This window comes from Planococcus citri, chromosome 3 (assembly GCF_950023065.1).
Source record: "Planococcus citri chromosome 3, ihPlaCitr1.1, whole genome shotgun sequence".
Lineage (NCBI taxonomy): Eukaryota > Metazoa > Arthropoda > Insecta > Hemiptera > Pseudococcidae > Planococcus > Planococcus citri.
In genome coordinates, this window is record NC_088679.1 from 58525425 (window position 1) to 58539822 (window position 14398).

General features: G+C 43.4%; 2 protein-coding genes across 2 annotated transcripts; both read left to right on the top strand.

The window, feature by feature from the left end:
• Positions 1-1568: 1568 nt before the first annotated feature.
• LOC135840617 (protein snwA-like) lies at positions 1569-2195 on the top strand. Its single transcript, XM_065357242.1, has 2 exons — positions 1569-1777; positions 1886-2195. The coding sequence occupies exons 1-2, from the start codon at positions 1569-1571 to the stop codon at positions 2193-2195; spliced, it is 519 nt and encodes a 172-aa protein (XP_065213314.1).
• Positions 2196-9370: 7175 nt separating this feature from the next.
• On the top strand, positions 9371-12063 carry LOC135840618 (pinin-like). The gene is made up of 4 exons (XM_065357244.1): positions 9371-9450; positions 9551-10149; positions 10222-10449; positions 10538-12063. Exons 1-4 carry the CDS (start codon positions 9371-9373, stop codon positions 12061-12063), a joined length of 2433 nt encoding a protein of 810 aa, XP_065213316.1.
• Positions 12064-14398: the final 2335 nt, after the last annotated feature.

Below are 14398 nucleotides of genomic sequence, written 5' to 3' on the forward strand. Positions count from 1 at the left end.
CTCGAGCTAGACCTCAAGAGGTGTTGTTTGGTGGTTTTTTGCCATCCGACCGTAGGCCTAGAGACCCCAACGCACCTCCTCCCTATTCAATCAGGGACCCGCGTGCGAATGCTCAACAACCGGTAGGCACTGCTAGGCAACCTCAAAACCCAAGCTCGGAATTTATTAGAGAAATAAATAACATGACAACAGGCGCAGCTACGATGCCACGTCCAAGTGTGAACGTGGCCGCGCGGAGGTACGATTTTAGATCGGTTGAGCTCGGTGTTGAGCACCAGCTCGTACGAATTGAAAATAGGCAACCGGAAGCCTCTTTGGACGTGTACGTTGACGCGCAAGTGTCCAATTTGCGTGATAATTGCGACATTTTAAATCATAGAGCTGAATGCATTGAGAGTAGCCTATCTCGTACGCGAGGCGATTTGGAACGTATTTACAGAGAAGTTCAAACGAATATCACCGAAAGAGACGAAGCAAGTACCGCTAGAATGCGCCGAATGGCTGAAATGTGGGGTACTTGCCACACTGGTTTGATAAATAGAATAGGTGACCAAATCAACAACGAAGGCCTACGCGTTATGCAAGCAATAGACGGTATTGCGGCATTGGCCAATGAAATGCGCGTCGAAAGAGAAGCTCGTCAAAGAGATGCTGGTTTAATTCGTATGCTAAACCAAAGAGTAGTTGATCTTGAGAATGAGCGCCAGGCCGAGGCGTCGAGAAACGGGAGGCCACGCTCGCAAGCTCAAGAAAGCTCAAACATACCCCAAAGTGACCCCCTGCCACCAGATGGTCGAAGATTCGGTTTCGACAACCATTTTCAGTGGCAGGACGTACCGGAAAGATGGCAGCAAGGACCTGCTTTTAGACCACCTCAGGGTTCAAGTCAAGATGTACGATTCGATAGACCTGCAAGCAGAGGCGCGTCACTCGGACGCATGAGTAATATTCAAGAGAGACCTCAAGTGCAAGTGCAAAATCAGAGAAGCGAAGCTGAATTGCTTAGAGCTGCTGAATGTGCTGAATTGGGCTTGAGAATCGCGTATGAGCCTCTGAACGATAATATCAACTATGGTGCAGGAAATAGCGTGGCTAAACTGAACACGTTGCAAATATTGAAAGTAACGTATACTACAGAGAACGAGTACGAGCCGCACCTTTTCGTACGTCAATTTGAAAGTGCGATGAGGAGCATGTTCGCAACTGAAGAAATTTACATAAGCATGTTCAAGCAGTTGGTTGAACACCCTGCGGCGCAAACCTGGAATGCAAATACCAGCACGCAGACATCGTACACAGCCCTGAGACAGTCATTTTTACAGACTATGTGGAATGAGCAGCGCTAAGAGAATGCCTTAAATCATGTCAGAACGTTGACACTTCCGAACACGTCTTCAACGGATATGGCTAATACGGCGCTTCGCTGGTTAAGAGTGGTCTCAAATGTGCAGATCAATGAGTGGCAAATGATAAACGCGATATATCCGAGACTTGATAGGTTATTGAGAGTAAGAGTGTCAACTGAGGAGCGCAATGATATTGTGCTGTTTGCGAGACGATTACTTGAAATGACTAAAAACGAGGAGTTTTTGGATAATGCGCAAAATCAGAATCAGGGTCAGAACCAAACGAGACGTAGAAACCAAGCCAATGACAACTGGCAAAGGAACACCAACAACAACAATGGTGGAAGAGTAACGTTCGATGATAGGCGCACGAATTCGAATAACAGGCGCGATAATTATAGATCTAATGATCGAAGAGATGATAGAAATAGGTCTGATACCCGAGACACTCGTGATACGCGCAACAATCGCGAGACACGTGATAATTGAGACAATCGCAATACCAACCGTGACCGAGATACGCGCAATCGTGATGATAGAGACACGCGCAATCGTGATACCAGAGACACGCGCAATCGTGACGATAGAGATGAGCGAGATTCGAGAGACAATCGCGATAAACGAGGAGATTCGCGCAAACGTGACACTGATGTGAATAAGAGCGGTGCTAACAAAGGTGATAATGATCAGAGACGCGATCGTGATCGTAGGACTAGAGATGGCGGTACAACCAATGAAGCTGAAGGGGATTATAGAGATATAGATCCTGAGGAGTCGTTGGGATCAGAGGAAGAAGGGTCGGTAAGGTCTGATACGTCGTCTTTAAACGACGACCAGACGCAGGCTTAACAAAACAAGCCACAGCCCCCACGCCCGAGCCAGATCTCCCCTACGAACAATACGACTTAGTTGGCGACGTTTTCGCTCAAATTTTAAGTAAAATTATCGAGTCAAAAGCTAAAGAGAACGGTAGCGGAGATGATGCCAAAAAAGAAGGCAAAAAAGACGTTGAAAAAATCGCAAAGAAGTGTTCCATGGCAACCATTAGGGAACATGTTAGAAAAAGAGAATTTGAAAAAAAAAAGTTATTCTCTCTCTTGGTACTTACGAGTTGAATTATGGCAACATTCGAGATAGCCATATGAGACGCCTCCTACGTGAAATAGTTGGATTACTTAAAGACAAAGGTGTCGAAGATATCAAAATTTTGTTTCCAATGATTTTTCCAGCTGGAAAAAACGACCGAGGAGTTACGGCTAAAAGATATTATGCTTGGAGAAGAATATTCGAAGAAGTATGTGATAACGAGTCTGTTACTCTGTGGTGGTCGCCAGCAGCAGTATTTATCAGGCTGATCAGGTTGGAAGATGGAAGGTTGAGGTTTCAACCTGACAAAACCGGCAAGGTCATTCCAAGAGACAATAGGCTGCAAAAGAAAACGAGTGGCTACGTGCCAAATGAAGCAGGCGAAAAAGAGTTGCTTTTCGAGTTGAAAAAGTGTTACAACCATAAGTTTAAACCAAAAAATTCAGTGTTTAATTCGCAAAACTTATGTGTAGAAACGAGTACGAACCTGTCTGCTGAAGTGGTCACCGAGCCGGATGGCGATTATTTAGTCACTACCAAAGAGTCAATCGAAAAAACGAAAGCGAAAATGCCAGAGAGTAGCAGGCCGATAGCTCAAATTATTGAAGACCTAACCAAGATGGAAGTGAAGCTGTCTCCGGATTGGCAGAAAAAAGTCAAAATGGTCTGTAAAGCGTGGAAGAACAAGCAAGGTCAGCCAATGGAAGAGAACTCAAGCGATGAAGAATCAACAAAATCGAGCGATGGGGCAGCCAATCATCAGGAAGTCGCAATTAATCAGGCAGCTGCAGATCAGAGTAGCTCACCAGAGAGTGACGTCATTGATGAGAAGCGGACCGATCCAAACACTGTTGAGCCGTTAGTGAGGAGCCAGATTGAGAATTTTGATCAGGCCAAGACCTGTGTGGTTCCCCTGCGGTTCGCGGACTTAACTTTATTTACTCAATTAGATTCTGGTGCTACACCTAATATCATGTCGGAAACTTGTGCCAATAATTTAATAAATAATTATAAAGAGAAAATTGAATTTATTTATTTAAAACGAGTACTTCAGTGTAGATTGGCTAACAACCAAGTGGTAAGAACGTGGAAAAAGGCAATAGTAGTGCCATTGAAATTTGGCAAGCATAAGATCAAAGTGCCATTTTTTGTAATGCCTGGTGACAACAAGTTGTTACTGATTGGCACGAAATCGATCGAGAAGTTAGACATAAAAACAGATGTAAAGAAAGGTACTGCTACGTGTAGGCCACCTGGCACTCACAGAGCTGAAGAGGTTGTATTTGCAAAGAGAAGCGAATATCGAGTTGAAGACATGTATACCAACCAAATACAACTTGAAGAAGAGTACCAAAAAGAGACAGTAGAAATAGTTTCACGAGCTGATTTACATAGTTTTTTTAGAAAGGATGGAAGGCCTAGAGATGATGGGCCTGAAATCTTTGAAAGAAACCTGAGAAGGTACCTAGGTGAAGCAGTTCGTGAAGGAAGGATTACGAAAGCGGAGTCTGAGGAGGCACTCGAGGAGCTGCTCAAATTCAGAGATGTGTTTAGTAGATTTCCGGGTAAATACAAAGGAGCTATGGTGAAATTGAAGTTTGTAGATCCTAACAAAATTCCGAACTTCGTAGGGCCTAAGTATAATCCGTCAAACAAACAACTTGACAAGATTAGACGAGCTTTGGCTGATATGGTTGAGCAAGAGGTAGCAGAGCCGTCTGATACAACTTATATAAATCCTTTAGTGCCCAACGAGAAAAAAGATGGAAGCGTAAGACTGTGTTTAAATCCAGTAGAGTTGAACCCTATACTACAAACTAATTACAACGAGGCGGGCCTCTTAGATAGAATAATTACCTCAGATGGAGAAGCCCGTTTCTTCACAACGTTAGATTTCACGACAGCCTTTTGGCAGTTGGTGCTGGATCCAGAGTCGCGCAAGTATACTGGTTTCAAGGTCGATGGTAGAGTCTACCAAATGATAAGACTCCCGTATGGCTTGAAAATTTCATCTGCGGAATTTGTAAAAGTAATTAATGAAGTAATACCCGATATGCCTGGAGTTACGAAATACGTGGATGATTTGTTGCTAAGGTCACTCACCTTCTCAGAGATGCTGAGGCTATTAAAAAAAGTACTAGAGTTGTTGCGTGAGCATGGGCTCAAACTTAATCCGAACAAGTGTAAATTCTTCGCCAGTTCCACCGACCATCTTGGCTTCAATATTTCAACTAGAAGCATAAAAAAACAGAGTAAGAAAATTGAAGGTTATTTAGAGTATATACAAAAGAAAACGTTAAAGAGAACTGGTAAAGTTAAATTAGGTAACGTAAGAGATGTGTTAACTTTAATAGGATTAACTGGTATTTATAGTCGCTTCATCCCTAATTATCAAGATATTGTGAAGCCACTCTACGATTTGACTCGTAAAGGTGTACCATTTGTATGGGGCACCGCTCAAGAGGAAGCGGTAGAGAAGCTCACAGTGGAATTTACGAAAGAGTTTGAGCTTATGTCACCAGTTGACGGAGAAGATTTATACCTAGATACAGTGTCTACTGAGCATTCGCTCAATGGCGTCTTGTACCAAAACATCAAAGGTGAAGACAAAGTAGTAATGTTCGTGAGTAGCGCGTTTAAACAACACCAGCAAAATTATACGTTAATTGAGCGCGAGATGTTTGCTTTGGTAAGAGTAATAAATAAGCTTCAGCTTTGGCTCCATGGTAGGCAAATACACGTGAGAGGTGATCTCCAGTCAGTCGTGCACAAGTTTACAACTCTGGCTAAGGTGCATAGAAAAGCGGCTGGCTGGATCACAGAGTTGAACTGTTACGATCTCGTGTATGATTTGAAACATAAAGTAAGAGGCCAATGGTATGGAATTCAGGCGCCTGAGTTGACAGTTTATGATACAAATTGGACAAACATGGTGCCATTAGATGTGTCATTTGTAGAATTGGTAAAAGATGAAGTCTTGGATCACCTGAGACGCTTGGACATCTTCCAGAGACGTGATAGGATGTGTACTAAGATAGTGCGCAAACTGAACGCCTCAGAGCTTGATATGACTGCAAAACAGTTAGAGTCAAAGAGAAGAATGCAAGCTAAATATGCAGTGATCAAAGAGAAAGAAAAAGAGTTGCTATTCAGAAAATTCAAAGATGGCTCAAGGATTCCAGTAATGCCTGACGAGTTGTTCAGAGATACCATTTTTTACTTGCACGAGATGTATGGCCATATTGGAGCGCATAAACTAGAAGCAGTCTTTAAACGATTATATTATTCACCAAATATTGTGAAAACTACACGAATTATTACGAGCGAGTGCATCACTTGTAGAAAGACCAAAGGTTATAGCGAGAAGAAGCGCTTGCAATTTTCACAAATAGAGGCGTTTAACATAGCGGATGTCATTTCTGCGGACCTGTGTGGACCAATAGCGAACGAGCACGGAGAGCCTAAGTATATGTTTGTCGCAAAGTGCGTATTTACATCGAAAGTGTGGATTATTCCACTGGAGTCAATTCCAGCTGAGACAGTAGTGCACGCGATGGAAACTGTGCTCAATGATATAGAGAAGCTGGGCCACAAAGTTCGCAAAGTAATTACAGACAATGGTAGTCAATTTAGGAGTGAGGCGTGGAACGAGATGCTCACCGCAAATGGTATAAAAATAGGCCATACTACAACTTACAACCCTCAGTCTTCTCTGGTTGAGCGCACGATGCGCATAATTGGAGATAGGCTGAGAGCAAAATTAAATGATGAGCCCGAGAATGACGAGTATACTCACCACGGTTGGCACGTGCATGTTAAGAAAATAGAGTCCGAAATAAATAATACCCCTACTGAATTTGGCATAAAACCGAATGAGGTATGGGGCATCGAAGATGAGTTTTCTGCCAACATGCCAACCAAATTGGCTAAGTTAAATTCTAAGTACCTGCTCAAGAAGCTGCAGCAGGACCAAATTGAAAAAAATCCTAAATCTGTGACTACCGAGACGCTCATGGAAAAGCCTATGGAGCTCTCAAACCTGATACGTGACGAAGATGGTTATTACTGGGCAGCCGTTGATGGAGCTTGCTCAAACAATGGCTCCAGTGATGCCATAGCAGGTATAGGGGTGGCTTGGACTCCTACTGGGGAATTCAACATTTCCGAACGAGTAGACCACCCTAGGTACCGAAATACCAATAATTTGGCCGAGGCGATAGCTCTGTGTAAAGCTATGAAAGTAATGCTCAAATTAGGTGCGAAAAGAGGAAAAATATTTTCGGATTCATGCTACTTAACAACAGCAATTAATTATAATGTGGAGAAATGGAAAATTAATAACTGGAAAAATGCTAGCAAAAAGCCAGTTGTGCACCGAGAAATTTTTCAAGAAATTCTAGAGTTGAAAGAAAGATTTGAGAAATTTGAGTTAAAGCACACACCTGCGAGAAGCTTTGATCGTAACAACCACGCTGCTGATAAGCTTGCGCGTAAGGCAGTGTATACACAAGAGTTGGTAGACCTGCGAGTTGATGAGATGACCGAGCAGCAGGCGTTAATTTCATTTATTCGAGAAAAGAGAAAGCTACAAAGGTCAGGAGATGAAGTAGCATTTTATAAAATTAAGGGAGACCCTATTTGTTACGAGGAGGGGGAATTAGTTATGCTTACTGAACACAGACAGAGCTCATATGATAAAGGAGTCTCGAAAAAATTGTTTCCCAAGCGATTTGGGCCTTACATGGTCATGAAGCATGTTGGAGACAATGCATACCGAGTAAGGAGCATAGCTAACGAGTCTGATGAGCAAATTGTCAACGCTAGACAAATGACAATTTATTTGAATTTAGAACAACAAGAGAAGCTCAAAAATGATCCGAAATTAAAATCAAAAACAGACTCAAGGCCCTTAATTGAAAAAATTAAAGAGAAAGTAACGCCAAAAGAGATAGAAAGGTCAGAAATTGATGAGGAGGTCGAAGAGGAGGTCATTGACTCTAAAATACACGATCAAGTAGCAGAAAGAGCAGCTAGGCTATTGGCTAGAGAATTGCGAAAGAAAGAGTTAGAACAAGCTGAGGAAAAAAGAGGAAAGAAACTGCAAGAATTCCAGAAGCTCAAAAAGCATGCGAGACGCAAGTTAGATGATAAAGAAAACGAGAAGATTGCTACGTGCATTAAAAAAGCCGTGGGTTTGACAACAAAGGCTGGAGAAATACTTGCGAACGCGGAAGAAAAAGATAAAGAAAGAAAAAGAACGAAAAAATTGAAACCAGGTGAAAAAGCACCTGGATCAGACGATCCGGATTATGTACCACCCACAAGCACAAAGAGAAGGAAAAAGAAAACAGTAAATTTCATTGCTCTGGAAAAATTAGAATCACATCATCGAGTGATGTTTGTAGAGTTGTACATGAATTACGAGGACGTGCTGAAATGAAAAGAGAAAAAGAGTAGCTGGGATTCGAGGTACTGGTTGGTGCCTAAATTTTAATCTGTAAATAATTTGTTTTAGTTTTAAATTTATTTTATTCAAATTACTCGTAGCAATATTTTTAACCTGATTTTAAAAACCAAAGAGAGCAAGCCATCGAAAGTAAAGGCAAGTTCTATCCGAGTAGCATACGAGCTGTATGAAGAGAAGTAGTACTAGCGAGTAGGCGGGGGGTAGAATGGAATGAACGCAACGAGAACGAAAACGAGCGGCTCCCCGCAACCTGTAGTTACGAAGCAGAGAGTAGTCTGCACGTTAGCGAGTAGGCGGGGGGTGGTAAGGAGTCGCACGCATCAGCTGATAAAACTAGATCGGTTGAAACGAACCAACGAACGAGAAAAGTAAGGCCAAGGACGTTGCAGTTTTGATGTATTATTGATGCGTGTTATGTAATAACGTGAATGTTTATTGAAAGTTTGTAGTGAAGTGCGTATTCGTAGAATTCGGCATTTTGATGCTTTCGTGGTAAATTTTGCGCTAATTGGTGATTGTAAAAGCCCACGTTTGCGTGTGTATGTGCGAAATCAAGTAATTTGGTGTAAAAAAGTAAAAAATCGGGTAATTTATTCGAGAAGTGAGCAGTTTGCTGCGTGTTTGTTCCGGTAAGGTCTAACAAAGAAGCCTAAAATCAAAATGGCGTAAGTCTATTGAGCATGGTTTTTAATTCACTCGTGTTGTATTTTTTCCGTTAGAAAGTGAATAAAAATTCGAAACGTGTTGATTAGAAGAAAACTACAGCAAAAGAGTAGCTCCTCGTGTATTTCGACTGGGTAAGTTGAATTTGTTTAGCCTCGTGTGCAATTAATTTCATTGTGTCATATGGTACGACATGCTTAATTAGAGAAAGATTATTAATTCAGTGTGGTGTTTTTGCACACAGCCGAAAAAGCTACCGGCGACACGAGAAGCGACGTGGTTTTGTCTTGTTTCAACGAGTTGGAAAAACGATAGTGGTCAAGTTGTGGCATGAAATTTTTCGACGAAGTTTTGTTTCATTACAAAAGGTAAGCGAAATGCACAGAGTAAACTACCGTATATTTAAGCACAGTGCTAATTGCAAGTACGTGTAACTAGAAAGTGAACTACGAGTAGTATATTGAGATGTTCGTTACCTGTTTCAGCTGATTAGTTGGACGGTCGTGTGTTAAATATTCGTTTGACGAGAATTTTATCGACGCTGAAATTAGGTAAGCTGGATTCAGAAGTACCTACAAGTAGCATACACGTACCTACAAACAAAGTAAGATAATTCGAAAATTAATTACCTGTCAACGCTTTCAGTAATAAGATGTATTGGATCGTGTTAAATTGATTCGAGAAGCTGGAAGTTTATTTTAGTTAGACAAAGGTAATTACGATAAATAGAGTAGATTACGAGTAAAATACGAAAAATGCATTTGTACTTACCATTATGTCGTTGATTTGCCGCAGCTATTGACGTAAAATGGATGACGCGAACGAAAGAGAAGATATACTGAGACGAGCGTTTGTTTGGGATGATAGCAGCAGCAGCACTTCCGAAAGGTAAAGATCTTCGATACCTGTAAAATAGAGTAAAAATTAGATTATTCTCGAGTAGCATCGATAATTAACAGAGTACGGTGCAATTGTTGTTTAAATTTAGCGAATCGGAAGATGATGCGACGCATTACCGCGTTTTCCGCTGTCAGCTGTGTGGCCAGGCTATCGGCGAGGGCTCAAAAAGCAAAAAATCGAATTCGAGAGCCCTCGTCATGCCATGCGGGCATCAGTTTCACAAAAAGTGCCTAAAGAAGCACAAGGTGAAAGTGCCTGGCGATTGCCCAGTGGTTCGGTGTAAAAAATCCGGCAAAGTCGATCCGGCCACATGGATAAAATTGAGAGGTGGCACGACGGAGATTTCGAGATGGGCCAACGAAGACAACGAGTCGCTGAGGGAAAGATTGCGGGACGCGGAAAGACAGGTACGATCGTTGATTGAGCAAAACGAGTCGCTCATGAGAAATACGCCAAGAACTGAAATGGAGCTACGAGAACGCGAGCTGAAAATTGCAATCGACGAAGCGGTGCGTCTGCGTAAAGAATTAGACGAGCTGCAGGCTACCGCTACCGCACTTGCTGATCGGAATCGTGTCCTCCTACTAGCGCATGAAGGCAAGGAAGAGCCGACGCCAGAGGAGCTGGTGGAAGACGCCTACGCGATCGAGAAAGAAAAACGAGACTTTGACATGCGGTTCGATGCTGGTAAGCTTAATCATGATCGAGTAAGTTCACGATAAACGAGTAAGCTTATATTTTACGTGTTTTATATCACAGAAAACAGAGCTATCCGCGACAGGCGTTACCAGCAGTTCGAAGAAGCGTTGCGCGAGAACGACACGAGTTTCGAACAAGCATTAAGCGCAATAAGTCGAGCGCGTAGCTTCAATCATATTGAAGACCACCGTGTCATGATGCTGTTAGACCTAGATCGCCAAGCAGAGGAGCGCGAGATTACCTTGACTGAGATACTCGATGGTTTGGACGTTGTGCCGGTATTAGGAGGTAAGCGTCGGCAAATATAGCTTTGATTTCGAGAAATGCAACGAGTAGTAAACGAGTTGTGTTCTTTCTTGTGTATTTTGTCAAATAGGTGTCGAGCTGCCGGTCGCTATGCAAATGATCGGTTTGAACAGCCGCTTAGAGCAGCTGTCAATTTCTTACGAAGACATCTTCGAGCTGTTGAACAACGAGACCGAACGAGCACGTATCACCGCGAGGCGGTTGCAAAGACAAGCGGAAGCGAAGCCATCTACGAGCGAGGAGCCTGTAATCGACGAGCAGCCCGAAGCAATAAAAATAGAGGCGGTAGAGCAGCCAATAGAAAACGAGAAGCCACCGACGCCAAGTGTTGTTATTCCGGTCCTGTCGCCCGAGGTTATCTCGAACGTTAACAGAAGAGCCTCGTTAAGCTACGAAAGCGTCGAAGACTTGAGTACTCCGAATTCGGGTAAGAATAGCGAAGTAAGCCCTCCAGCTGACGAAAGAGTGTCGAGACGTGCTACACGAAAGAGAACGAGTGAGAGTGCGTCGGCCGAGAGCTCTGCGTCCAAAAAGTCCCGTAATAGTGATATTTCCGATGATGTATTAATTGCATCTTTAAAACTGTGTTTAGAAAGAGCAAGTAGAGACAATTTACGTGGCGAAATTCAGAGGCTACTAGATATGCGAGGAGTGGCCGAGAATGACGCGAAATCGAACCCCGATGAGTCAGAAAACCTGATCCGAAAAACTCTGCTCGAAGCGAAGGTGAAGAAACAAGAGTCGACACCGAAACTAGAGAAGCGGCCAGCGGATGCTGAGGCGGGTACGCCAGCCTCGGGCGCTGACAGCAGCTTACGTAAAAGTGAGTCTCGTTCGAGCCGAAAGAGTACGACTGCGGAAGGTTCGTCGTCAAAAAAATCCACCGAGTCGAGCACGTCGAAATCGGGCGTTTCCGGTGTTGAATCGATTAAACGAAGCAGATCGAGGAGCAGCTCGTCGAGTAGCTCCGATTCCAGTTCTTCAAGCTCGTCACCCCCGAAAAGACCTCGGCGTAAAGCCGCAGCAAAAAGAGAAGCTCCGGCGAAGAAGAAATCAGTGTCAAAAAAGAAAAAGCCGACGCCGCCAAAGAAGAAACCGGCTGCGAAGAAGAAGGCTCCGGCACAAAAGAGAACGACGAAAGAGAAATCTTCGACGAAAGAGGAGCCCTCTGTGGAAAAAGAAATAACCCCTGAACGAGTAGCTGAAGGAGTCCAAACGAGGAGTAAGACGCGCAGCGAATCGAAGTCGGTGGAGGAGGGCGAAGTTACTCAATCAAGCCAAGAGGTGCTTGAGCTAGTAGCGAGTCCGAATGAAGTGGAGGATCTCGCAGCGAGTACGCCACCGCCGCCGCCGAGCGGCCCAGCTCCGGCGCAGCCGCCGCCACCACCAAGTCCGGTGCTACGAGATCAGGCACCGGGCATTGCTCAGGCAAACCCGCAGGAAAGAGCGCGGCTAGAGCTGATAGAAAGGGAGGCGCAGTTCCGTCATAATATCGAAGAAATGATGCGCGAGTTCGATCGACAAAACGCGAACGCCCAGGCAGGCTATATGGAGCCCATGCCTATCGAAGAGTGTTTCACTCCGCCAGAGCAGTGACCTCCGCCGCCGGCTCCAGTATGGATTCTCGCCGAATACCGATTGGAACCTGGCACGCGAAGATACTTCCGAAATGTATGGTTTCCAGTGACAAGAGACACAATTCAGCAAGCGATGTTGAGTAGGGGTATCATAATCGACGACACCCTTACCACACGCGACGACCTCTATTATGAACGCGATGGAGCGGCGGGGCTGATTGGAAGATACTGGCGAGAAGGCGTGGTATTTTATGGTATCAATTCGTTCATCATCATCGGAGATAGCCTGGCACACGCGCTAGTCAGCGAAATCATTTTTCAAAATCGAGAAGAGAAAGAGGCGTGGAAGATTCACCCTATGTCCGGCTCGCGAATACCGACTACGACGATAAGGAAAAATCTGCGAAGATTCGTGCTGCGCGCGCCGCAAAGAGTAATTATGTCGATAGGACAATACGATACCGAGAGCGAAGAAATCGACGTGATAAAGCTACGTATCAGAGAGCTGTGGCAGACCATGTTTAGGCACGGGACTCGCCATATCTTGATGGTACCGCCGGTGACTTGGCCGCGTTGCCCGGAAAGAAGAGAGCAGCTGAGGGAATTCTTGCGAGAAAGCCCTGGCGACTACTTCCCTGGGAGGTACGTATACCTTGAAGGTATTGAAGAGGTAATCGATCGAGTACCTCCCGCAGCATTCCGTGGACCTACTCCGTATTTATACGAGCACCAGGTAAGCGAGGCGCTCGTGCGAGTCTTTGAATACACCTGTATAGAAAGAAGGCACGCGTACGGTCACTTAGCGAGGGAGCGCGATCCACCGCGACCTACGGACGAGCAGTGTCAAGATCAAATTGATAGAAGCCATGAATTACGAAGGCACGATAGAGAAGCTCGTGAGTACGTAGATCGAAACGCGGTAATGGAGCGACTGGCGCACGAAGTGTACCGGTATCTTGTAAAATTCAAAATTGAGTAATTACCAAAAATAGTAATTTTTGGTTAACAATTTGGGGATTTTTATTGAAGTATAGAAATATAGACTAATCTATACCCCTTTGCCTGTTCTGGATATCTTTTTAAGCACTGGGTTGTTATTAATTAATAGCTTGTAAAATATAGGACGATATCTCTTGCGATCTGTTAACTAGCTCATAGAATCTTCAGGGTCGTGATAGATCGCAGACAGATTTTGGTTATTTTTGATACGACATAATTTAATTTATACGAGTTGGGCTCATTTTTATAAGATGGATAACTATAAGATGTCTTGAATTCGCTGAAATCAGTATACACTGATTGAGATGGAATCGAAAATAGAGATTTTCGACTATTATACTTACGGTTCAGGATCGATATGAGATGAAAATACTTCGACGATTCGACGTTCAAAATAATCATTTTGAACATTTTATAATACTCGGCTTATGCACTCGAACTAATTACAATAGGAATAAATCGAGAACACACAAATAACTTCGTAACACACGATTTAATTAGTTTGAAACGCATCGCAATACTAATTCTTGCTCACCATTTAAGGGAGGATATTGAAGGTTATTTGACTACTTTGTGGAAAAAATAGATGTTGGAAAACTTAGGTCTATAACACGGGAAACTTATCAGAATAAGCCTAGGACTGGTTTTTGGATTACTTAGGTCAATAACACGAGGATGCTTAGGTCAATAAAACTTAGGTCAATAAACTTAGGGAAATAACACGAGGATGCTTAGGTCAATAAGGAAATAATAAGGAAAAGGAAAATAATAAAACGAACTCCACGATAATTTTACGAAGGCGATCTGAGTATGTAAAGAAAACACCAACGACCCCCGAGGGAACACTCACGTATGGAATTTGAATTACAATTCCTCATTGGGCTGGTCCATTATTAGCTGTGTAACTATAAGATGAGAGGTCGAATACATCAACTTGATCTGGAAATTTTACTAAGTCCAGAAAACTGAAACTTAGTAAAATATTTTGGCGTCGAAAAGAACCGGAACGGAACTGCCTGCTATGTTGGGAGCTAGTCCCAAGCATAGCTCTGGAAACGACAGCGTATAAAACAACATAGGATCCAATATTACCGACTGCTACTTGCCCATGAGTGTAGGTGCCTCTCCCCGGGGTCAATAACGAATCGGGAGTCGAATTACAACGAAAGGAAAAGGAATGTACTAAGACAAGACTAAGCCAAACGAGAAACTAGTGTTGGGCAAATTCGCGAATATTCTTTTTTTGCTTGCGCATGCGCAAGAATATGCGCATATTCTTGCGCATATTCCGCAGATTCTTTTCAAAAAATTAGAAAATTATTGCCTAGTTTAGAGATAATAGGGAAAAGGTTTTG

What these genes read in the sequence shown, in the direction of transcription:
- LOC135840617 (XM_065357242.1), top strand. Translation starts at nt 1,569, where the DNA reads ATGACTAAAAACGAGGAGTTTTTGGATAATGCGCAAAATCAGAATCAG. An exon ending in CGAAGAGATGATAGAAATAG is followed by an intron (nt 1,778 to 1,885) that starts GTCTGATACCCG and finishes TCGTGATGATAG; the next exon opens with AGACACGCGCAATCGTGATA.
- LOC135840618 (XM_065357244.1), top strand. Translation starts at nt 9,371, where the DNA reads ATGGATGACGCGAACGAAAGAGAAGATATACTGAGACGAGCGTTTGTT. An exon ending in TGACATGCGGTTCGATGCTG is followed by an intron (nt 10,150 to 10,221) that starts GTAAGCTTAATC and finishes TTTATATCACAG; the next exon opens with AAAACAGAGCTATCCGCGAC. An exon ending in CGTTGTGCCGGTATTAGGAG is followed by an intron (nt 10,450 to 10,537) that starts GTAAGCGTCGGC and finishes TTTGTCAAATAG; the next exon opens with GTGTCGAGCTGCCGGTCGCT.